This window comes from Sciurus vulgaris (assembly GCF_902686455.1).
Source record: "Sciurus vulgaris genome assembly, chromosome: 10".
Classification (NCBI taxonomy): domain Eukaryota; kingdom Metazoa; phylum Chordata; class Mammalia; order Rodentia; family Sciuridae; genus Sciurus; species Sciurus vulgaris.
Window position 1 is genome coordinate 105,199,403 of NC_136470.1, and position 23,510 is coordinate 105,222,912.

At 36.2% G+C, this 23,510-nt stretch overlaps 1 protein-coding gene across 4 annotated transcripts in view; it reads left to right on the top strand.

Moving 5' to 3' along the window:
- Positions 1–7,799, top strand: part of PDCD10 (programmed cell death 10) — a 45,427-nt gene extending 37,628 nt beyond the window's left edge. For all 4 annotated transcript variants that reach the window (XM_079156397.1, XM_079156396.1, XM_079156399.1 and 1 more), the window contains exon 8: positions 2,094–7,799. In XM_079156397.1, coding sequence (XP_079012523.1) covers positions 2,094–2,175 — 82 coding nt within the window. In that variant the 3' untranslated portion in view covers positions 2,176–7,799. The remainder of the gene's footprint in view (positions 1–2,093) is intronic.
- Positions 7,800–23,510: the final 15,711 nt, after the last annotated feature.

The window sequence follows — 23,510 nt, forward strand, 5'->3', positions numbered from 1 at the left end:
AGGAAAGGGTCAGATAGTGAGTATCTTAGAGTTTGAGTCTGTGATAACTGCCCATCTCACCTCTGCTGTTGTGGTACAGAAGCCGCCATAGACAGTATAACTACTGGATATAGCTGTATTCTAATAAATGTTTATAGACACTGAAATTTTAATTTTTTAAAAATTTTTTAAATTTTGTTTTTGTTTCTGTTTTTAACCATTTAAAAATGCAAAGGCATTTTTACTATCCCCTTTAAAGTTCCATTGCCTGGGCTCCACTTTAAGAAATTCTGATTCAGTTATCCTAGTATGGGAACAGGGTCTTAATATTTGGTGTGAGTGCTCCAGGTACTTTTAAAATGCCTGGAAGGTTGTGATACAATCCTGGAAAGGAGACTTACATTGACTTTTATGGTGTCATTCTTTTAAATAAGAAGAATATGTAAATTGGGTGTGATTTTTAAGTTTACATTTAATTGGTTGTAGAGCACTATAGAAAACCTAGTAGGTTTACATTTTTGACATATATACACATATTTACATATAATGTATAAACTGGTGTGCAGAGGACATGTCTTCTGTAGCATTCTCTCCTATGGGTAGTTCTTTATACTTGAAGTAAAATGCTAGGAATTTTTGTGAACAAGCCTGTTTTCTAACAGTGCTTAAAGTTCTCAAACATCCTATTCTTTTTGATTCATTGGAGTTCTAGATCCCTATGTACGTAGCACACCATTATGATATTGTTATAATAATATTTTAAAGCAGTGAAAGAAATGCATTGTAATTCTGTCAGTTTTAATAATTCAAACAGGTTAAAATATTTTCATTTATGTTACAAAATTAAAATATTGAACTATATTAATGATTGGATGTCATTCCATACTCCTGTTTAGTTTGGCTAGGGGAAATGCTCCTTGGTGACTTAGTTTCATAAGCTACCATTTATCTGAAAATGAAATTTATGTTTTTCTTTCATCTCCTGTGTTTAAAGTTCAAATAACCAAAAACATTAAAAGACTGATTTTCATGATGGTGTCATTATTTCTTATTCTAATTAATTAAAAATTACTATGGAAGAAGCACATTGAAAGATAGAAACTTAGAACCTACTTTTTGATAATCTGAATTTTTTATTTACTGTGTCATATGTATTATTCAGGCTTCTTGCTGTTACTTTTTTTTTTCAGTTGAACAGCTTCTTTAAATTCCAGTTTTTAATGTATGAATAACGTGTTATAAGATTTGTATCTGTTTTCTGAAAATGGAAAATGATTAAATGAACCTGATCCTTAAGTCATTTTTCAATAGTGGGGGTGAATTTGCATTGATTGAACTAATAATCCATTTCTGCTCTGTCTTTTTTTGAGAAATGTCTGAGATGAAAATACAAACCTTGGCTTTGATGCCAAGAAATCAGTAAGGCTGCACTCTAGGACTAGGGCATCAGTTTTGTGGTGAAGTTCACCTAATTATGTATCATTAAGAGAATATAGGGGAGCATAAAAACATTTTTAAAGAGCATACTACTGCACATTGTCAGGTTAGATATTGAAACCACATGCTTATTTTATTTCAAAAGTATATTAATTGAAATTTGGAATCGTCCCTTTTTTTTTTTTTTCTTTGTTTTTTGAAAGAAGGTAAGAGAAATTTGGGATAAATCAGAGTATAAGTAATTTTTCTTAAATATTTATCAGGCCCTTTTGAATTTCAGATCTTGAGAGTGAGTATAATATTTTTGCAGATTTTGTTGACTTTGAAACCACAGCTGGAGATGACATCTGAATCCTCCTCTAGCTAGTTATTTGACTTGTGAGTGAACTCTTTGACTCTTGAGGGACTGTCTACCTGTCATTAGCAGACGTCCAACGCCTTATTGCCAGTCAGAACCACTAGGGGGCAGTAATTCCTAGACACTATAGTTTGAAATGCTGCAACACCATTAAATCCCAAACTGGAATGTAAGTTTTAATACTCAGTACTAACTTTTTTTTTTTTTTTCTCCAAATATATTTCCTTGCTACTATTGATAAATAACATTAAGGATCAGTATTTTGAAAAGATGAATTTTGGGGATGAAATTAATGCATGTTCTTTTTCTTTTTAAACAGGGCAATAAATGTGTTCATAAGTGCCAACCGACTAATTCATCAAACCAACTTGATACTTCAGACCTTCAAAACTGTGGCCTGAAAGTTGTATATGTTAAGAGATGTACTTCTCAGTGGCAGTCTTGAACTGCCTTTATCTGTAAATTTTAAAGTTTGACTGTATAAATTATCAGTCCCTCCTGAAGGGATCTAATCCAGGATGTTGAATGGGATTATTGCCATCTTACACCATATTTTTGTAAAATGTAGCTTAATCATAATCTCACACTGAAGATTTTGCATCACTTTTGCTATTATCATTCTTTTAAGAATTATAAGCCAAAAGAATTTACGCCTTAATGTGTCATTATATAACATTCCTTAAAAGAATTGTAAATATTGGTGTTTGTTTCTGACATTTTAACTTGAAAGCGATATGCTGCAAGATAATGTATTTAACAATATTTGGTGGCAAATATTCAATAAATAGTTTACATCTGTTAAACATTTCTTTACTTGAAAAAAGATGCATATATATATGTGTGTGTATATATATGATCAGAAGACCAAGACAACTTGGTATAATATCTAAAGAACTTCTAATGGGAACTTTTAGCAGTTTATCAAATAATAAAGCAACAAGAATTCCTATTTTTTGTCCTTAATCACTTTGGGCAAAAAGTAGTCAAAGGAAATATTTTCTTAGTTATTACATAGGGGGTACTGAATATTTTTTCATTATTTCCGGTCTGTTTTAAAAGACTTCTGAAAGAGAAAGAGAGAGAGCGTGCAGTTTATAGTATCTTCACACTATAATGCCACTTTTTCAACCATATAACTATAGATTTTACTCTGAGAAATTATTTCTGGTATGCTGAGCTCTGGTAAGCTTTGCATATCTCTTTTTCAAATATAGCCACAATTAATAGTAATTTAAAACTATACCAGTAGTTGGTTTGAAATTTTCTTGAGTGTTACTATTATATACACTCTTTAAATATGTACAGTTTTGTTTTACCATAGAGAAGTTTTAAGGAAATTATGTATTAAATATTCATGTTAAGTGATTTCATTTTTCAATTATAAAATAAAGGAAAAAATCAGAATTTGTTTATCTTTTATAGAGATTAAATAGTCAACTAAATTGATGATATAGTTTTTTGCTATAAAGCAATTGAGTTATTTTTTGCTCCATTTTTCAAAATGGATTTTTAAAGAATTACGATCATTGGCCACATAAAAGTAAATCATCTTGTTAAATAAAAACAAGAAATATGTGGAAAGAAGCAAAAAACCCTGTAGATATTGGGTGAGATCTCATAATTTAGGAACATTTTACTTACTTGATTTTTTTAAGGATACATAGCTAGTAAGACAAATAGAATTGATGATCTATATTTATTTTTGGCATAAAGTATCATTCACTCTTAGAAAAAGATACATGATCATTTGCAGAATAGATTTGTGAATATCTGAAGAAAGAAGAGTTTTCTTTGAAACTGGCTTTTCTAACATAAACCAAATATATCATTCCTCTTGTTTTTATTTTCTTAACAGAACTTCACAGTTACCAGGCATGTCCCAAATCACTTGTTTTATAAGCACTCTCTTCTGCTGTTCACCATCTCTGGCCTTCCGTTTTCATGAACTATGCCTCCAGAAAGGAGGCTAAGTTTCAGAATATCTTTACTGGAAAAGTATTGTTATTTTGGATGTTTAAAATACCCCTTCCCAATATTTTATTAAACAACATGAGTTTGTTTGTTTTAAGATTACGTTTTAATAACAGGCAGAACATGAGGCTGGCAAACCAACATAAGTCCTTTATAATTCTTTTAACTATTTATACAAATAATTTCAAATTTACAGAATATTTTCATAAAGAAGAATAATACAAAGAACATTCATATGCCTTTAATTCAGACTAGCTGTTGTTAAAATTTTAGCTTTTTTTGTTTTATCATTTATTTGCCTGTTCATTTGCCCTGCCTTAATTTGCCCTTGTTTGGGCTGCCTTTGACTTAAAAGTCATTGACAAGCTTTTGAAGAGAAAATTCTCTTTCCCCTCATTCTTTTAGTAGAATGTTCCTCATTTGGGGTTTCCTTTTGATTAGATTGAAGTCATGCATTCTTTGGTCAGAATACTTTCTTGGTGACTGTGTCATCAGGACATGACATCTAGGAGCACACAATATCTTCTCATTGGTGATAACGAATCTTGGTCACTTGGTCATGGTATAGTTCTGTTTCTCCAATGTATAGTTACTAGTTTTTGCCCAGCAATTAATAAACAATCTCTGAAACAAGAAGTCTACATTAAAATTCTCCCCCAGCATTTAAAATCCACTGATGTTTCTTGATTCAAACTCTATTTTGGTAGATTCTATGATGATTTTCCAACTACAGCATTCCTTCCACACGTTCCAGTTGGCACTCAACATTCTATTGAAAACAACACTCCTCAATCCACCCATCCTTCCATCCATTCATCTATATCCACCTAAACCTCTCTGTTACAGATAGAAATTCAGTTTTCTAGTCTTTTTTCACTTTACCTGCAGTGGTGTATAATTCATTAATACACTTACTTTGGTGCTGAAATTGCCTTAGATTTGGCAAGAGTCATTCTCTACTTACATAAAAAGTATTGGGATCTATATCAGCAGTTTCTTCATAGAACCCTAGGACAAATTATTAGATAACCTAGATCCAGACCTTGGGTGTGTTCATTGCTAATAAGTGTCTGCTTCTCAGCTATTCAACAGACAGAACTAGGAAATGATGTATGTACAAATATTCATGGATATATTTTGATGTGCTCATGTAACACATGTATGATTTCAGAAATCATGAGTTCACACACCAAAACTCCCAAATTCCAGGCATCCTCTCAGGGTGCTTCCTTGCCTTCAACATTCTGCATTTCTGTGTCACTTCCTCAGAACTCTGGTTCCAATAACATTCATTTGCTCACCCCTCTAACATATCTAAAATAGTTACAGAATTGCTTCTGTCAATATTGTAAAAACTAAGGTTTGTTTGCAGTTCCCTCCCTATGTATATCTTATCCAAGATTAAGGATAATTATGATGTTAAGTGTTCATAAGTTTTGGTTCTTTTGTCCCTCCACTGTAATAACGTTATTTATTGAAATGTAATCCAATTTATGTTTGTAGCTTACTTGCAGCTTTAAGTTCTCCCCATAGCCCCTACCCTTTCTTGTTGATTCAATTTTATTTTTTAAATATATAGAGCTTTAACGTGCTTGTAGAAGTCAGACCTATACCAAAGCATGTAAATAGTGTAGTTTGCTTTCACATCCCTTGTAGGTGTTCACCTTTACTTTTTGTTTTCCTCTGTAGTTTTCTTTTTTTGAAGAATAATGAACCTCTTTTCCCCTTTGCCCTTTCCTACTCCTTCCCTAGCACACATGTAGTAAGACCAACCGTCCCAGTTTGCCGAGGAGTGAAGGGCTTCTTGAAACACAATACTTTTAGAGCTAAAACTGGGAAAATCAGGCAAACCAGATGATTAGTCCATTTCCTGATGGTTATGATGTGGCAGATTGGATAAGTTAGAAGAAATGTTTATTTTAGTTCACAGGTCTAGTCCACGGTTGATGGCCCTGAGACAGTGCAGAGCAGAATACAGCAAAAAACAGACGCACACGCCCAGCTTCTGGCATCTTCCTCTTATAAAGACACCTGTATTCTATCCTGGTTCTCCATCCTGATGACTTTTATCTTAAACTTATCAGCTCCTAAACAAACCACCTCTAAACATCATACATTAAATGTGCATCCTCTCAGTACCTTACAATGGGATTAAACTTCGCAGTGAAAGTTGGAGAAAATAAATCCATATTCAAACCATACCTGTTGTCCTAATATCTTTTTAAAATGTTTTATTGATGCATATTGTGACCATATGATTCACATATCTGATCTTAAAAAAACTATGTTGAAGTATAACTTAGTGCCACAAAATTTGCCCATTTTAATTCTAGCATTCAGAGATTTTTTTTCAAATATTGACAGAGTTGTACAACCTGACCACAATTCGGTTTTGGAAAATTCTCATCATCCCTGTAGGAGTCCCTTATGCCCAGTAATAGTTACTCCTTCATATTCCCAGTTTTGGGCATCAGTAGCTACTTTCTGTCTCCATAGATTTTCCTTTTTCTGGGGGTTTCAAAATAATGAGATAATATGTTGTCTTTCTAATCTGTTTTCGTGGTTTATTTGTGTCAGCATATATTAGCATCCTCTCAGTTCTTTTATTGCTAAATGTAATTCCATTATATATCATATCTTTATCTGTTTGAGAGATGATGGACATTTTAACAGCTTTTTCTGTGGTACACATTCAAGCTGCTATGAACTTCACATGGAAGTCTTTGTAGACATGGATATTCATTTTGGGGTAGAGATGTAGGAGTGGAATTGCTGGGTTATATGGAATATTTATATTTAACTTTTAAAGAAGCTGCCATTGTTTTCCAAGTGGCTGTACCATTTTCAATCCTCAGTAGTAATGTATGGAGGTTCCTCATTTTCCCACATTTGTTAAAGGCTTTTTCTTTAATCATTGACATTCTACTAAGTGTGAAATTGTTTTAATTTGCTTTTTTTTCTAGTGACGGTAATATTGAGCTTGTTTTCATGGATTTATTAACTATTTCACATACTAAGTTGACAAATCTTTCTCATTCTCTTTTTTTATAGAATTCCATGGTGCACCATAGTTTATCAGATTGATACACATTGACACATGGACATTTAGGTAGTTTTAAATGCGTTTCAAAAATACAGATACATATAATACAACCAAGTCAAAGGCATATACATAAAATTTTGTTAGGTATTACCATTTCCTTTCCTTAAAATGGCATTTCACATTCACCAGCAACTAGGCCATTTCCCCATAGCATCCCTTAACAGATCATCAAGCTTTTGAATTTGTACCAATCTGATAAATAAGAAATGGTATCTCATAACTTTAATTTGCATTGCACTTACTACCAGTGAAGTTAAACATCTTTTAAGGACTGTTTTTAGATCTTTTTGTGATTTTGTTGGTTTATGGTAGAGTTTCCCACTCCCCATGCTATTATTTTTTATCAACTCTCCTAGGAAACCATTGGGCATGGTGCTTTTTTGAGAAGTAGTTGCTTGATAACTTTATTTCTTCTATGAAAATAGGTTTCTTTAAGTTGTTTATACAAGTTGGTTACACTGAGTCTGTAGTGTGTATTTTAAGAAATTACCCCTTTCAGTTTTTAAATGTATTTTCACCAAATTTCATTTTTAAAATTTTTTTCTCTGTCAACAGCATTTCCCCCTTATTATTATTATTTGCACTTTCTTTTTTTTTTCTATAATAAACTAGCAGAGTGACTTGTTACATTCTTTTGGATTTTTACTTATTAATTTGGCCTGCTGTTTTTCTATTCTGTACTTCTTAATTTCTACTCTTATATTTTTTTATTTTCTTCTGTGAACTATATTTGATTGTTCTTGATTGTTGTTCTAACTCTTTCAGTTGGGAATTCATTTTTTAAATTGTATAGTTATTTAGTGCTGTGAAATTTTCCCTGATTACTGCTCTAGAAGGTGTCCCAGTGATATATTTATTACTGTTATTTTTCATAAATTCTATAATTTTTGTTTGCATTTTCTATTTTGTTCCAAGAGTTAGGTTTAATAAATATCTTTAATTTCCATCCAGTATGGCCATCTTAATTTCTGTTTTTATTGCTTTTATTAATTTTGCTTCATGTTACCTGGTGATGTTTTCTTTGCGCCCTAACATGTGGTCTATTATTTTTGAATATACGTGTGACTGTCTCATGAATACTTGAGAAGATGGTACATTCACTGTTATTGGGGTGTAATACTCAATATATAGACTTCAATAAAGTCTACCTTATTATATTGTTTAATTCTTAAATGTCCTTGCTTTTTTGTTGTTATTTTTCATTTGACACATCTTGTACTGAATGTTAAGGTCTCCTTTTAGTGGTGTGTTTCTCTCAGCTGCTCGCATCTCTGTAGCTGTGTTTTGTGTAGGTGGTTGCTGCTATTTTTTGTACAAATACCTTCTACATCCTAAATGTGAAATGTGGATTTTACTATTCTGTCTTGTTTAATGACTCTTGAAATTTGTCTTTTGACCAAATTCACATTTATTAGTGTGACCATTATGTTTGGGCTTAATTCTGTTATATTATTTGCTATAATTTCTGTGCCTATCGTGTTATAGTTACCATACATCTTTCTCTATGTGATGTTTCTATTTTGCTTTTAAAAATACTCCTTTTGTTATTGAGGTAGGTTAATATTTTTATCCTTGTATTTTCTTTGTATTAGTATTTTACAGAATTTGAATCCCTTTTCATTCTTAAACTTTTACTTCTATATTTCAGTTTTAAAACATATTCTTTAGCTCTCACTTATTATTTATAACAGTGTTCCTATTCCACACTTTTTCCTTTTCTTCTCTTTCACTTTTAAGTGCATTTTTCTACCTTATCAAAGCAAAAAATCCATCGTTTACACATAATTTTTTTACCAATATTTCTATTTTTATTTTGGTCTAATTTCTACAATGAAATACACAGAATATTTACTATTATTACATTTGTCAGATTTTCCCAGTTATACATCAGTTGGATGAAGTTGGTCCTCTAGAAGATTCTTAAGAAAAAGCAAATCTAAAACAGTATTCTCCAAGTTCTTGCATATCCAACATTATTTTCCTAGAGTCTTGATATTTGAAGTTTATCCTGGTTGATTATAATATCCTTGGTTCACATTTAACTCTCCTAAAAAAGTTTCTCGAAAATGAGGTTTCACTGTTGCCCCACTTTGTGTATTGTTTTTGAGGTCTCTTGTCTAATTTTCTTACCTTTAAATTATTTCATCCTTTTACTTGGAATCCCTCAAGATTTTTTCTTTAAGAGTCTACTAGTTTTATTAAGATATATATCAAAATGAATTATTTCAGGAAAAATTCAATTTTCTTTATTCCTAATAGACATTTTCTATGTGTAGATTGAGGTCTTTTATTTCTGGAAAAGTTGTCTTAAAGTTTTGAATATTAGTTTTATCCCATTGCTTTTTATCCTTCTGAGGTATCAAGTAAACATGTTGGACCCCCTTTGCCTATATTTCATTTCAGTCACTTTGTCTCTGAACTTTGTTACTTTTTGCTTTATTTTATGTTTATTCTCTTGATTGTTTCCTTGCCAGTCTCCAGGACTCCATATTAAATTTTTAATATATAAAAAGTAATATAATTTTAAATTATAATTTACAGATTAAATATCTGTATTTCTAGTATGATTTTATTTTACTTTCTAATTTCTTTCCTGCACTCAATCCACTCCCATTTTATTTCTCTTCTTGTGCCTTTCTGTTCTCAATACTTGTACTTCTGATTCAGTCTAGTTTTTCATATACCATTTGCTTGTTTGAAGATATTTAATTTAGTTGGAATGTGCCAGTGCAGTTTTCTGTAACTTGTTTTTATTTTTGTAGTGAATGGAGGAAGATTTCATCAGCTGAAGTGCATTGTGTTGATAATATTGAGGAGAGAGGAGGGTCAGCATCACCTTGTTTCTTTTTTTTATCCCCCCAGGTGCTGAGTTTCCCCTTTATATTTTCATTTTTCTTTGCTTCATTCTCCCCTAAAAGCAGTGCTTCACCAAAATTGCCTCTTCTATGTTAGTGATTTGACTTGTCAAGTACACACCTATGTTCAGAATCTTGATCTTTAATGTTGTACTTGGTTCTTTCTAGGCAAAATTTTGCTTTTACTTTATCTATGTCCTCTGTTCCCTTGCAGTCCTTTCCACAGATTTAATTGTCCCCTGACCTGCACACTGCACTCACAAGTTTGTACAGCCAGGGAGCAGTGGAAGCTCTGTTGGAATTGTTTTCTCTGTTTATAGGTGATTATATAGGCAATGTTCTCTCTCCCACTAATATTGAAGACATAGGTCATCTGAGATTTAATTTACTCTTGTTGATTTACCAATTAGTTTAGGAGGAAATGAGGAGAATTCATTATAGTTACAGCCACCATAGTTTTCCAAACCTGGAACTTACTTTTTCAATTTTTAAAATAACTTTATAGTGCTATGAAATCCAAAATTCCTGAGAACTCTACTGGGAGACTGACATTTAGAGATAAATCATAAACTTTTTTGTTGGAAAGAAAGTTTGAACAGAAAGCTGTTGGCACTTCTCAGTTCTTCCTGTCCCTTTCTCCTGTAGGTAGCACTGTAAGCTCCATTACTCTTTTCCCTGGACATGATGTGTTTGATGTTAAGACAAAGGTTAACTTGAGACAGGATTATTCACTTTGAGAAAGTTCCAAAAAGCATTTCAAGTTGACCAAAATGAGGAATCATGGGCTTTGAATAAAAAGAAAAAAAAAATATGAGTATTAAGTCCAATGATTATTTCCAGTCATCTGATGAATTTTTCAAACCAACTGTGATAAATGGTGTAAAAGTGTGCATTTTGGGGCTAGGGTTATGGCTCAGTGGTAGCATACTCGCCTAGCACACGTGCCCTGGGTTCAATCCTCAGCACCACATAAAAATAAAATAAAGGTATTGTGTCCACCTATAACTAAAGTATAAATCGTGTGTGTGTGTGTGTGTGTGTATAAATAAACCCCTAAAGACTAAAAAATATGTATTTTTTAATTAAAAAGTACATTTTAAGTAAAATTCAGTGTTTTTAATGATGTCTAAACTCACTATTAGCCTGAACTAGCATAACAAATTATAATGGGCTGGGTGTCTCTTAACCAAATTTATTTTCTCAGTCTGACAACTGGAAGTCTGAAATTAGAGTGCCAACATGGCTGGGTTCTGGTGAGGATTCTGATTTGCAGACAACCACCATTTCCCTGTGTCTTCACATGACGAAAAGAAAGAGAAAGAGTACTAGCAAGCTTTTCTCTACTCTAACAAATAACAGATAATCAACTCATAAATAGAAAATGTTTATTTCAACTCATGGTTTCAGGGGTTTTAGTCTATGACCAATTGACCCAATTGTTCTGGGTTGATGGTGCTTCATCATGGCAGGAGACATAGCAGAGCAAAGCTGGTCTCCTCATGCCAGGAAGCAAGAGAGCGAGGAAGAGATGGAATCCCACTATTCCCTTTGAGGGCACATCTCCAATAACTGGAAGACCTCCCACTAGGCCCCACCTCTTAGTTTCTAACACCTCCAAATAGTGCCAGCCTGAGGACTAAACCTTTAATCCACAGGCATCCCAGATTCAACCTACAGAAAAGGGAAAGTGAAAGAGCCTTTTCTGATCCTACTTGTTATAAGGGCACTAATGCCATCATGAAGACACTACCCTTATGACTTCTACATCTGATTATCTCCTCAAAACCCCACCTCCACCCATCAGATTGGAGGTTAGGTCCTCTATATACAAATTTGACACAATTTATGACACAATTTAGCCTAAGCACTATTCAAGTATTGCCTGTCTAGACTAAGGAATTAAGGATTATTAGAGGGAAATAGTGGTTTTCTTGAAGACAATAAAAGTAAGTGTGTAGATAATTATTGTAGATGATATTAGATTATTATCATGTGATCAAATGGAAACTAGTCCTCAAAGAATTGAGAAAGATTTAGAGAGCACAGGAGGTGCCAGCCAGAGTAGTGGTAAATAAGTCCATATTAATGAACTGCTCTAGTGTACAGATAATACCACATCCATACACACACCAATGGGGAAAAAATTTAAAAAAGAAGTTCATTGTATTAATTGCTTCTTCGCCACTTGACCAAAATACCTGACAGCAATTTAGAGGAGGAAAAATCATTTTAGCTTCTAGTTTTGATATCAGCATTTTATCAGTGAGGAGTTCTGCTTCCTCAGATGTAGAAGTATAACGTCAGAGAAACATACCAAAGCAAGCATATATTAAACAGATTTTATTTAAAAGTAATAACACAGACTGTTCCCAGGAGGGAGTAGGGGGCCATGGCTGATGTTCTAGAATCCCAAGAAATAAGTGCCCCCTACATCTTTTTTAGATTAGGGTCTCCTTTGTGTCCCCCCCCCCCCCCCCCCCCCGTTATCTCTATGTGACTAGGCCCAGGAGTTGCTGGTGACATGGCAAAAAGGAGAGAAGCAGAGGGGTAGGGGGAGGGCTAAAGTGATTCAGGCAGGTAAGAGCCCAAGGGGCATTAATTAGCAATTCCCTGCCTACAACTTTTGGGGAGGGACAGTTAAACAGGTAACCTTGGTGATCAAAAGGCCATTGGAGACACTGACATCCAACTTCCCAGACTCAGATGGCCTTCATTCCTCGATTGAACCACATTTCTTATTCTACATTAACCACCTGTCCTCAACTCTGGCTTCAGTTTCAGAAGTTCAGTCAATGAAAAGCAGACTCCACTGCTTTGGATCCAAGGTGAGGCAGAATATGTTGGTGGAAGGGTATGGTGGAGAAAAGTTGCTCCATTCATGGCAGCCGGGAAGCAGAGAGAGAGCATGAGGAGCCAAGGTCAAGATATAAACTGCAAAGGCATGCCCCAATTAACTACTTTCTGTAGTCACACCCCACCTGCCTCCAGTTGCAACCTAGGTAGTCCTTTTAAATTATTAATCCACATGGACTAATCCACCAATAAGGTTATGTCTCTTGTAATCTAATTATTTCACCTCTGAATGTTCCTATATAAATAAAATCCTTTTGGGGGATACTTCATATTCAAACCATTACAGTCACATCAATATTCTGGTTAATCCTGAAAATGCCTAAGAAAACAGCAACTCAGATATAAGGATATACAGTCTTCATTTTTCAGAATGTTATACTCTTCCAGAGGACTATTTGTAAATATGTTGCATTGTAAATTATGTTTCCCTAAAGTCAATTTGTGAATGGGTTAGCTATTCTGCCTCTTATAAGCTGTATGTTCTTAAAATCATAAATTCCGGCGCTTCAGTTTCCTCATCTATAAAATTTGGGGACAGACTTTCACTCCAAAATATTAGCCCCCTCTTATTTCCTCCACTCTCTTATAAGGAGAATATCTTCACAGTGTTTTGTCCTTGGTTACAGCAATATATTCTGCCTCCAGTAGAAGGTAAGATGGAAGATGGATAGGGGATTGTATATCAGTCAGGGTTCTCCAGAGAAACAGAACTAATAGGACATGGATGTCCTATATATAAATAAGATTTATTTTAAGGAATCGGTTCATGTTATGGAAGTTGACAAGTCCCAAGGTCTGCAAGGTGAGCTGACAAACTGGAGATGCAGAATTAATTCAGTCCAAGAACAAAGGCCAGAGAACCAGAAGACCTAATGGTATAATTTTCATCCAAAGACCATTGACCTTGAGATCCAAGAAAACCAATGTTTCAGGTCTAGTTTTAAAGCATGAAAAAATGAGTGTTACAGTTAAAAAGGGTTCAGGAAGGAAGAATTCTCTTTCTCAGGGAAGGGTCAGCTTTTGGTTTTACTCAAACCTTTGAGCGATGAAGTCCTCCCTCATTATGGATGGAATCTGCTTTTCTCAATCTACTCATAGAAACACCCAGAATCATGTTCCACCAATTTTCTGGGAACCCTTCTTCCTTGTCAAGTTGACACATAAAATTAATCACCATATCACCTGTAATCCCAACATCTTGGGAGGCTGAGGCAGGAGGATCACAAGTTCAAATCAACCTCAGCAACTTAGTGAGGCCCTAAGCAACTTAGTGAGATCCTGTCTCAAAATACAAAGTAAAAAGTACTGGAGATGTAACTCAGTGGTTAAGCACTCCTGGGTTTAATCCCTGGTATGAAAGAATAAAAAAAAATAGCCATCATAGACTGCAAGGAGGGAATCTTGATCTGTTTGTGAGACTAGTTATAGAGGAAATGAGCAAAACAATCTAGAACTGACCAAAAAAGTTTCTGAATTTAGAATTTAAATCATGTGAAACATTGCATTGTCTTTCAAAACTGTGATTGTGGTGTCAACAATAAGGTTAGCCATTACAGTATTATGGTTCTTTTTTTTTTTTTTTATTGTAAACTAATGGGATACATGTTGCTTCTCTGTTTGTACATGGCGTAAGGCATACCATTTGTGTAATCATAAGTTTACATAGAGTAACGTTATTTGATTCATTCTGTTATTTTTTCCCTTCCCCCCACCCCTCCCACCCCTCTTTTCCCTCTATACAGTGCTTCCTTCCTCCATACTTGCCCCCCTCCCTAACCCTAACTCTAACCCTAACACTAACCCTTCCCTCCCCCCATTATGTGTCATCATCCACTTATTAGCGATATCATTCATCCTTTGGCTTTTTGAGATTGGCTTCTCTCACTTAGCATGATATTCTCCAATTTCATCCATTTGCCTGCAAATGCCATAATTTTATCATTCTTTATGGCTGAGCAATATTCCATTGTATATATATACAACAGTTTCTTTATCCACTCATCAACTGAAGGGCATCTAGGTTGGTTCCACAGTCTGGCTATTGTGAATTGAGCAGCTATGAACATTGATGTGGCTGTATCCCTGTAGTATGCTGATTTTAAGTCCTTTCGGTATAGGCCAAGGAGTGGGATAGCTGGGTCAAATGGAGGGTCCATTCCAAGTTTTCTAAGAAATCTCCACACTGCTTTCCAGAGTGGCTGCACTAATTTGCAGCCCAACAGCAATGTATGAGTGTACCTTTCTCCCCACATCCTCGCCAACACATGTTGTTGCTTGTATTCTTGATAATTGCCATTCTAATTGGGGTGAGATGGAATCTTAGGGTGGTTTTGATTTGCATTTCTCTTATTACTAGAGATGTTGAACATTTTTCCATATGTTTGTTGATTGCTTGTAGATCTTCTTCTGTGAAGTGTCTATTCATTTCCTTAGCCCATTTGTCAACTGGATTATTTGAATTCTTGGAGTAGAGTTTTTTGAGTTCTTTAAAGATTCTGGAGATTAGTGCTCTATCTGAAGTATGATTGGCAAAGATATTCTCCCACTCTGTAAGCTCTTTCTTCGCATTGCTGATAGTTTCCTTTGCTGAGAGAAAGCTTTTTAGTTTGAATCTATCCCAGTGGTTGATTCTAGCTTTTATTTCTTGTGCTATGGGTGTCCTGTTAAGGAAGTCTGATCCTAGACCAACAAGGTGAAGATTTGGACCTACTTTTTCTTCTATAAGATGCAGGGTCTCTGGTCTGATTCCGAGGTCCTTAATCCATTTTGAGTTTAGTTTCGTGCATGGTGAGAGATATGGGTTTAGTTTCATTCTGTTGCATATGGATTTCCAATTCTCCCAGCACCATTTGTTGAAGAGGCTATCTTTTCTCCATTGCATATTTTTGGCACCTTTGTCTAGTATGAGAAAATTGTATTTATTTGGGTTTGTGTCTGTGTCCTCTATTCTGTACCATTGATCTACCTGTCTCTTTTGGTACCAATACCATGCCGTTTTTGTTACTATTGCTTTGTAGTAGAGTTGAAGATCTGGTATTGCAATACCCCCTGTTTCACTCTTCCTGCTAAGGATTGCTTTAGCTATTCTGGGTTTCTTATTCTTCCAGATGAATTTCATAATTGCTTGCTCTATTTCTGTAAGGTACGTCATTGGGATTTTAATTGGAATTGCATTGAATTTGTATAGCACTTTAGGTAGTATGGCCATTTTGACAATATTAATTCTGCCTATCCAAGAACATGGAAGATCTTTCCATCTTCTAAGGTGTTCTTTAATTTCTTTCTTTAGTGTTGTATAGTTCTCATTGTAGAGGTCTTTCACCTCTTTTGTGAGATTGATTCCCAAGTATTTTATTTTTTTCGAGGCTATTGTGAATGGGGTAGTTTTCCTAATTTCTCTTTCTGAAGATTCATCACTTATGTATAAAAATGCATTGGATTTATGAGCATTGATCTTGTAACCTGCTACTTTACTGAATTCACTTATGAGTTCTCAGAGTTTTCTGGTGGAATTCCCAGGTTCCTCTAAATATATAATCATGTCATCAGCGAACAGGGATAGTTTGAGTTCTTCTTTTCCAATTTGTATCCCTTTAATTTCTTTGGTTTGTCTAATTGCTCTGGCTAGAGTCTCAAGAACGATGTTAAATAGAAGTGGTGAAAGAGGGCATCCCTGCCTTGTTCCAGTTTTTAGGGGGAATGCTTTCAGTTTTTCACCATTTAGAATGATATTAGCCATGGGCTTAGCATAAATGGCCTTTACAATGTTAAGAAATGTTCCCACTATCCCTATTTTTTCTAGTGTTTTGAGCATGAAGGGGTGCTGTATTTTATCAAATGCTTTTTCTGCATCTATTGAAATAATCATGTGATTCTTGACTTTAAGTCTATTGATATGGTGAGTGACATTTATTGATTTCCTGATGTTGAACCAACCTTGCATCCCTGGGATGAAACCCACTTGATCATGGTGCACTATCTTTTTAATATGTTTTTGTATGTGATTTGCTAAAATTTTGTTGAGAATTTTTGCATCGATGTTCATTAAGGATATTGGTCTGAAATTTTCTTTCCTTGATGAGTCTCTGTCTGGTTTAGGTATCAGGGTGATATTGGCTTCATAGAATGAGTTTGGGAGGGTTCCCTCCTCTTCTATTTTATGGAATACTTTGAGAAGTAGTGGAATGAGCTCTTCTTTAAAGGTTTTGTAGAACTCGGCTGAGAACCCATCTGGTCCCGGACTTTTCTTTGTTGGTAGGCTTTTGATGACTTCTTCTATTTCAGTACTTGAAATTGGTCTATTTAAATTGTTTATGTCCTCCTCGTTCAGTTTAGGCAATTCATATGTCTCTAGAAACCTGTTGATGTCTTCGAAATTTTCTATTTTGTTGGAGTATAGATTTTCAAAATAGCTTCTAATTATGTTTTGTATTTCAATCCTGTCTGTTGTGATATTTCCTCGTTCATTCCGAATTTTAGTGATTTGGGTTTTCTCTCGTCTTCTCTTTGTTAGTGTGGCTAAAGGTTTATCAATTTGTTTATTTTTTCGAAGAACCAACTATTTATTTTGTCAATTTTTTGTATTGTTTCTTTTGTTTCAATTTCATTGATTTCAGCTCTGAGTTTAACTATTTCCTGTCTTCTACTACTTTTGGTGCTGGTCTGTTCTTTTTTTTCTGGGGCTTTGAGCTGTAGTGTTAGGTAGTTTATTTGTTGAGTTTTACTTCTTTTATTAAATGCGCTCCATGAAATAAATTTCCCTCTAAGTACTGCTTTCATAGTGTCCCAGAGATTTTGATATGATGTTTCTTTGTTCTCATTTACCTCTAAGAATTTTTTAATTTCCTTCCTAATATCTTCTGTTATCCATTCATCATGTAATAGCATATTGTTTAATCTCCAGATGTTGCAGTAGTTTCTGTGTTTTACTCTTTCATTTATTGCTAACTTCAATCCATTATGATCTGATAGAATACATAGTAGTGTCTCTATCTTCTTGTATTTGCTAACATTAGCTTTGTGGCATAATATATGGTCTATTTTAGAGAAGGATCCATGTGCTGCTGAGAAGAAAGTGTATTCGCTCTTGGTTGGATGGTATATTCTATAAATGTCCGTTAAGTCTAAATTATTGATTGTGTTATTGAGAGCTATGGATTCTTTGTTCAATTTTTGTCTGGAAGATCTGTCCAGTGGTGAGAGAGGCGTGTTATAATCACCTAGTATTATTGTGTTATGGTCTATTTGGTTTCTGAAATTGAGAAGGATTTGTTTGACATACATGGATGAGCCACTGTTTGGGGCATAGATGTTTATGATTGTTATATCTTGCTGTTTTATGCTTCCCTTAAGCAATATGAAATGACCTTCTTTATCCCTTCTGACTAACTTTGGCTTGAAGTCCACATTGTCTGAAATGAGGATGGATACTCCAGCTTTTTTGCTGAGTCCATGTGCATGGTATGTTTTTCCCCATCCTTTCACCTTTAGTCTATGGGTATCTTTTTCTATGAGGTGAGTCTCTTGTAGGCAACATATTGTTGGATCTTTCTTTTTAATCTAATCTGCCAGTCTATGTCTTTTGATTGATGAATTCAGGCCATTAACGTTCAGGGTTATTATTGAGATATGATTTGGTTTCCCGGTCATTTGGTTCATTTTTTAAATTTTATTTATTTATTTGTTTGACACAACTTGGTTCCTCCTTAATTTGACAATTCCTTTAGGATAATTCCTCCCTTTGCTGATTTGCTTCTTTGTTTTTCATCTCTTCCTCATGGAATATTTTGCTGAGAATGTTCTGTAATGCTGGCTTTCTTTTTGTAAATTCTTTTAGCTTTTGTTTATCATGGAAGGATTTTATTTCATCGTCAAATTTGAAGGTAAGTTTTGCTGGGTATAAGATTCTTGGTTGGCATCCATTTTCTTTCAGGGCTTGAAAAATGTTGTTCCAGGCCCTTCTAGCTTTTAGGGTCTGGATTGAAAAATCTGCTGATATTCGTATTGGTTTTCCCCTGTGTGTAATTTGGTTCTTTTCTCTCACAGCCTTTAAAATTCTGTCTTTCTTTTGTGTTTTAAGTATTTTCATTATAATGTGCCTTGGTGTGGGTCTGTTGTAATTTTGTGTATTTGGAGTCCTATAAGCCTCTTGAACTTGATTTTCCATTTCATTCTTCAGATTTGGGAAATTTTCTGATATTATTTCATTGAATAGATTGTTCATTCCTTTGGTTTGTTTCTCTAAGCCTTCCTCAATCCCAATAATTCTTAAATTTGACCTTTTCATGATATCCCATAGTTCTTGTAGATTCTGTTCATGATTTCTTACCATCTTCTCTGTTTGTTCAACTTTGTTTTCAAGGTTAAATATTTTGTCTTCAATGTCTGAGGTTCTGTCTTCCAGGTGTTCTACCCTACTGTATATGCTTTCTATGGAGTTCTTAATTTGGTTTATTGTTTCCTTCATGTCAAGGATTTCTGTTTGGTTTTTTTTCATTATCTCTAACTCTTTATTGAAATGTTCTTTTGCTTCCTGTATTTGCTCTTTTAACTGTCGATTGGTGCGATCATTCAATGCCTGCATTTGCTCTTTCATCTCATCATTCAGTGTGTGCATTTGCTCTTTCATCTCATCGTTTGCTTCTCTGATCATTTTAATTATGTACATTCTGAACTCCTTTTCTGTCATTTCTTCTGCCATGCTGTCATTGGGTTTTATTGATGTAACGTCTAGATTTGTTTGCAGCATTTCTTTCCTTGTTTTCTCATATTGTTCAGGTATCAGTGGACCGCTGAGATATTGTAGGTTTCCTCTATTGACTTACAATGTCCCTGAAGATTTCTATATATATTCCCTCTTAGCCTTCAGTAGGCTGAAGTCTTGGAGGAAGTTGATAATGCGGTGCTCCACAAGGAAGCTGCCTGTCTAGGAGTGGTGGCCTTCAGATGGGGTATATTCCCTGCTAGTGGGCAGAGGTGCCTCCACTTGTTGACCAATGGTCACTCAAAGGGGAACTAGACTGCGGGCTGAGGCTAGGCCTGTTTGGGCCTGTGTCTCTGGTTTTACAGTCCTTGTGGGGAAACCTCACCCGGCAGGGAAGACTCACCCGGTGGGGAGGTCTCGTTGGTCAGTTCCCTCCTAGAGGTTCCCCTCAATTTACAGCTACTGCCTGGGCTGGGCTGCCTTCCTCTGCAAAGTTCCCAGGGGCCCGGCCCTACCTCCTGGGCCTGGGAGCCTCACCCTTCGCAGATGAATCTCCTTAGGCTGCCCCTCCTCAGAGAATCTGCCCACAGGCCTGGAACCTTCGCTCCGCCCCTAAGCCTGTCTCTGTGGGGCTCTTCCACCAAGAAGCCTCCTAGATCCTGGGACCCTGCTGTACACCTAATCGCCTGGCTATGCGGCCCCTCCTCTGAGCAGCCACCTGGGGCCCCGTACAATCGCGCTGAGTCCCAGAGACCCGCCACACACCTCTTCCTCCAGACAGCCGCCCAGTATTCTGGTGCGGTCACTAGGAGTCCAAGCAACTCACTGCGTGCCTCCTCCCACCAACCACCCGTAGCCCGGGGCAATCAATCACTCCGAGTCGAAATGACCCTCCCTGTTCCTCCTCCTCCTCCAGATAACCCCCCGGGTGTTCAGGAGCGGTCGCTCTGAGTGGCTCTGAATCCACGTGACCCGCTGCACGCGTCCTCTGGGCAACCGACCGGAGCTCTGGTGCGGCCACTCGAGACCAAGTGACCCACCGCGCTTCTCCTCCAGGCAGCCCCCCTGTGTTCAGGAGCGGTCGCTTTAAGTCCAAACAACTCACCACTCACCTTCTCCTCTGAGCAGCCGCCTGGAGCTCTAATGCAGTCACTGCGAGTCCAAACAACCCGCCGCGCTCCTCCTCCTCCTCCTCCTACTCCTCCGGGCAGGCCCTGGTGTTCAGAAGTGGTCTGAGTCCAAACAGCTCGCCACACCGCTTCTCCTCTGGCAACCGCCTGTAGCTCTGGTGTAGTCACTCCGAATCCAAGCAGCCACGCTCCTCCTCCTCCTCCTCAGGGCAGGCCCCAGTGTTCTGAGTCCACACAGCTCTCCTCCCCGCTCCTCCCCTGGGCAGCCGCCGGAGCCCCAGTGGTTGCTCCGAGTCCCAGCGCTGTGCCGAGCGGCCTCCTTTTCGGCGCTCCCAGTTGTCTGAGCTCACTGCTCCAGCGGGGGGAGGGGTGTCTCGCCAGCAGCTCTACTTCACAAAGTTCCCTGCATTCCGGGACTACCGTCCCATCCAGGACGCCTCCCCAGTGGGAGAGACTCACCCGGCTGCTTTGAGTTGGTCCCAAGTCTCTCAATATCTCCTCTTTTGAATCCTGAGTCCTGGAGCAACATGAAATGCAGCCACCCTCTAGGCCGCCATCTTGAAACCTCCCCAGTATTATGGTTCTGATATAAAATGACTTTCATTTTTAGATTGCCCACATCAATGGTATATTTGGACCCTCCCTCAGTCCCTATATATCTCCATGAAAGCCAAATGAGGCTTATCAACAAATAGGCTTAAAGAAAGATATACTAGTAAATATAATTTGTTAAATTATTCAGTTGATATTATAAGTTCCATCCTCTTCCTAAAACCTACACAGAAAAACATTGATAGTCCAGAAGAGGAAAGGCCAGGAACCAGAACCATGTTTAAGTTAGTAGGCACTTCATAAATACTGAAGGAATAAGCCATCAATCTTCTCTATCATCATTAATCAAATTTATATTTCATTTCAGAAAGTCTGTAGAGGAGATTAACAGTTGATCGAGGATGTTAAATGAAGATTGTTGTTTGTTTTCTTCCCTTGAAGAGCAACACAGAAGAAAATAATCAGGGAAGAGAATGTTAGGGGAAAAAAAAAACTGTTGAACCTTCACATATTTTAAAGAATACCTAACATAGATGATTTCACTTGCTAAAATTAATACTAATGAAAAGGGCAAAGAATCCTATGGAAAAAAACACCACAAGAACACAAAAATAAGTTTGTATACTGTGCCTTTCAGTTTCAAGACTCATAAAAAGAAAAAATTAAGGGAATAAGGAAAATGTCCTGGAATTATTTTAAATAATATTACCTTATAAATGTGGTGAGATGTTTCACTCAGGATAAAATAATTAAGATACTTGGGGGAAATTTTTGTAACCATGCTAAATAAAAGAGCAAACAGTCATCCAGAAAAGATGACTTTTTATCTAGGTACATTGCTTTAAAAGCTACAAATTGTCAATAGAACCTTATTCTAAATGGAATTTTTAAAAGAAAAAATTACATAGATTAAACTCCAAATAAAATTAAGATAACTAGGGGGAAAAAGTGGCCGAATGCAGGTCTGTTCCACCATTGATCTATGCCATTTGATTGGCATTTATATTTGACCTCCTTATCATTTTTATGCATTCCTCTTTCCTATTAAGCTTTTTTCCAAAAATTGTTTTAGAGAGTTTTTATGATTTTGACAGTTTGACATTTATAGTCCAAGCAAAAGAACTAAGCTTTTTCAAGCATGTGTTACTAAGGTCTTGGAGAAAATAAACATAGTCATTTGATACCACCACAGGGAAAGAGCAGTCATCTCTCTAAATCAAATCAGCTATTCACAAACGTGATGAATATTACGTTCTCTTCTATCCTATGTGTTATCCTATGTGTCTGGCTTTTCAAGTATGAACAGGAAGTTATTCTGTGTATTCACTGGTGTCTTTCTTGATTTTCCTTTCAACAGTACTCACAAGTGCCCCCTTTCTGAAGGAAACTGCTTAACCCCTGGTTGCTACCCCATCCATTGCTGAAGAAAAGGGATCTGGCCTCTTCCTATGAGATTTCTCCCATCTCTGAGGATTAGACCAAGGGCAGAAACCTTATTCGAGTGTTAATGTTGCTGCCCATGGGCTTTTAGATAGCATGTCCACAGCATAGCTCTGCTCAACCATGATGAGCTGGGTCTTTTCAAATTCTTGGTCCAAACTCTAAACTTGGTAATTCTAAGACTAAGTCTACAGTGGGAGAGGAAACCAAATGACCCCCATGAGGCATAAAGCAAAAGGAGTCACACAAGAGGAAGAAGGAGAAACCCCCAGTAAGGATGAGATAAAGAAACTGATCACAGGGTAAGTAATCAGTTGACAGTGGAAAAATAAAATGTAGAAATGAAAAAAGAAGCAGCTGAAGAGCTGCTCAAATTCCATTTAGATGAAAATTCAGCTGACATACAAGAATCCCCAGCCCTGGTTTGGTGGCAGAATGACCTCCCAGTTCCAAAGGGATTCACTCAGCGGCGCTAGAATCCCTTTTGTCTCTGAACTTTCACTTTCTGTTTCCATTTCTCTCTCCCCGCTTCCCTTCCCCCATTCCTGTCTCTTTCTTTCTTTCACTCTTACTCGCTTTTTAAGGACACATAGCCAGTATACAGAAAGTCCCCATTACTTGGCTACTGGAGTGAACCTGTTTTTTATCATCAAAATAGCCTGACCTACATTACCTAAATGGTTGTGTATGGGTACCAACACATCTCTGAAATCTCTGAAAGTACCAACATTTAGGTACCCCTATTTATTTTCCTGATGTCAAAATAACTGAGGTATTCTCTCAACTTCCTCATTTCCCCCACCCACCTATTTTTGTTTTGGTTGTTTTTAGATTTACCACTAAAATGGAGGAGGAGGGAGAAATGAAAAAAGTTGGCAGTGTAGTTATGTACTGCTCTTTCTGCTAATCTTCACAATTATCAACTATGGAACTCCCCTGGCTAATCAGAATTTTAAGGAGTACAGTAGGAAATGGTTTCCTTATAATTTAGAAAAGATTGATTCCTAATATTTTACCCATAACTAATGAAGAAAAGGATAGCTAGAGTTAAAAAAAAGAACTTCAAGAATAGTACAATACATGTATGAGTGTGCACATATATTTATCATTGTTATGCAGTACATATTAT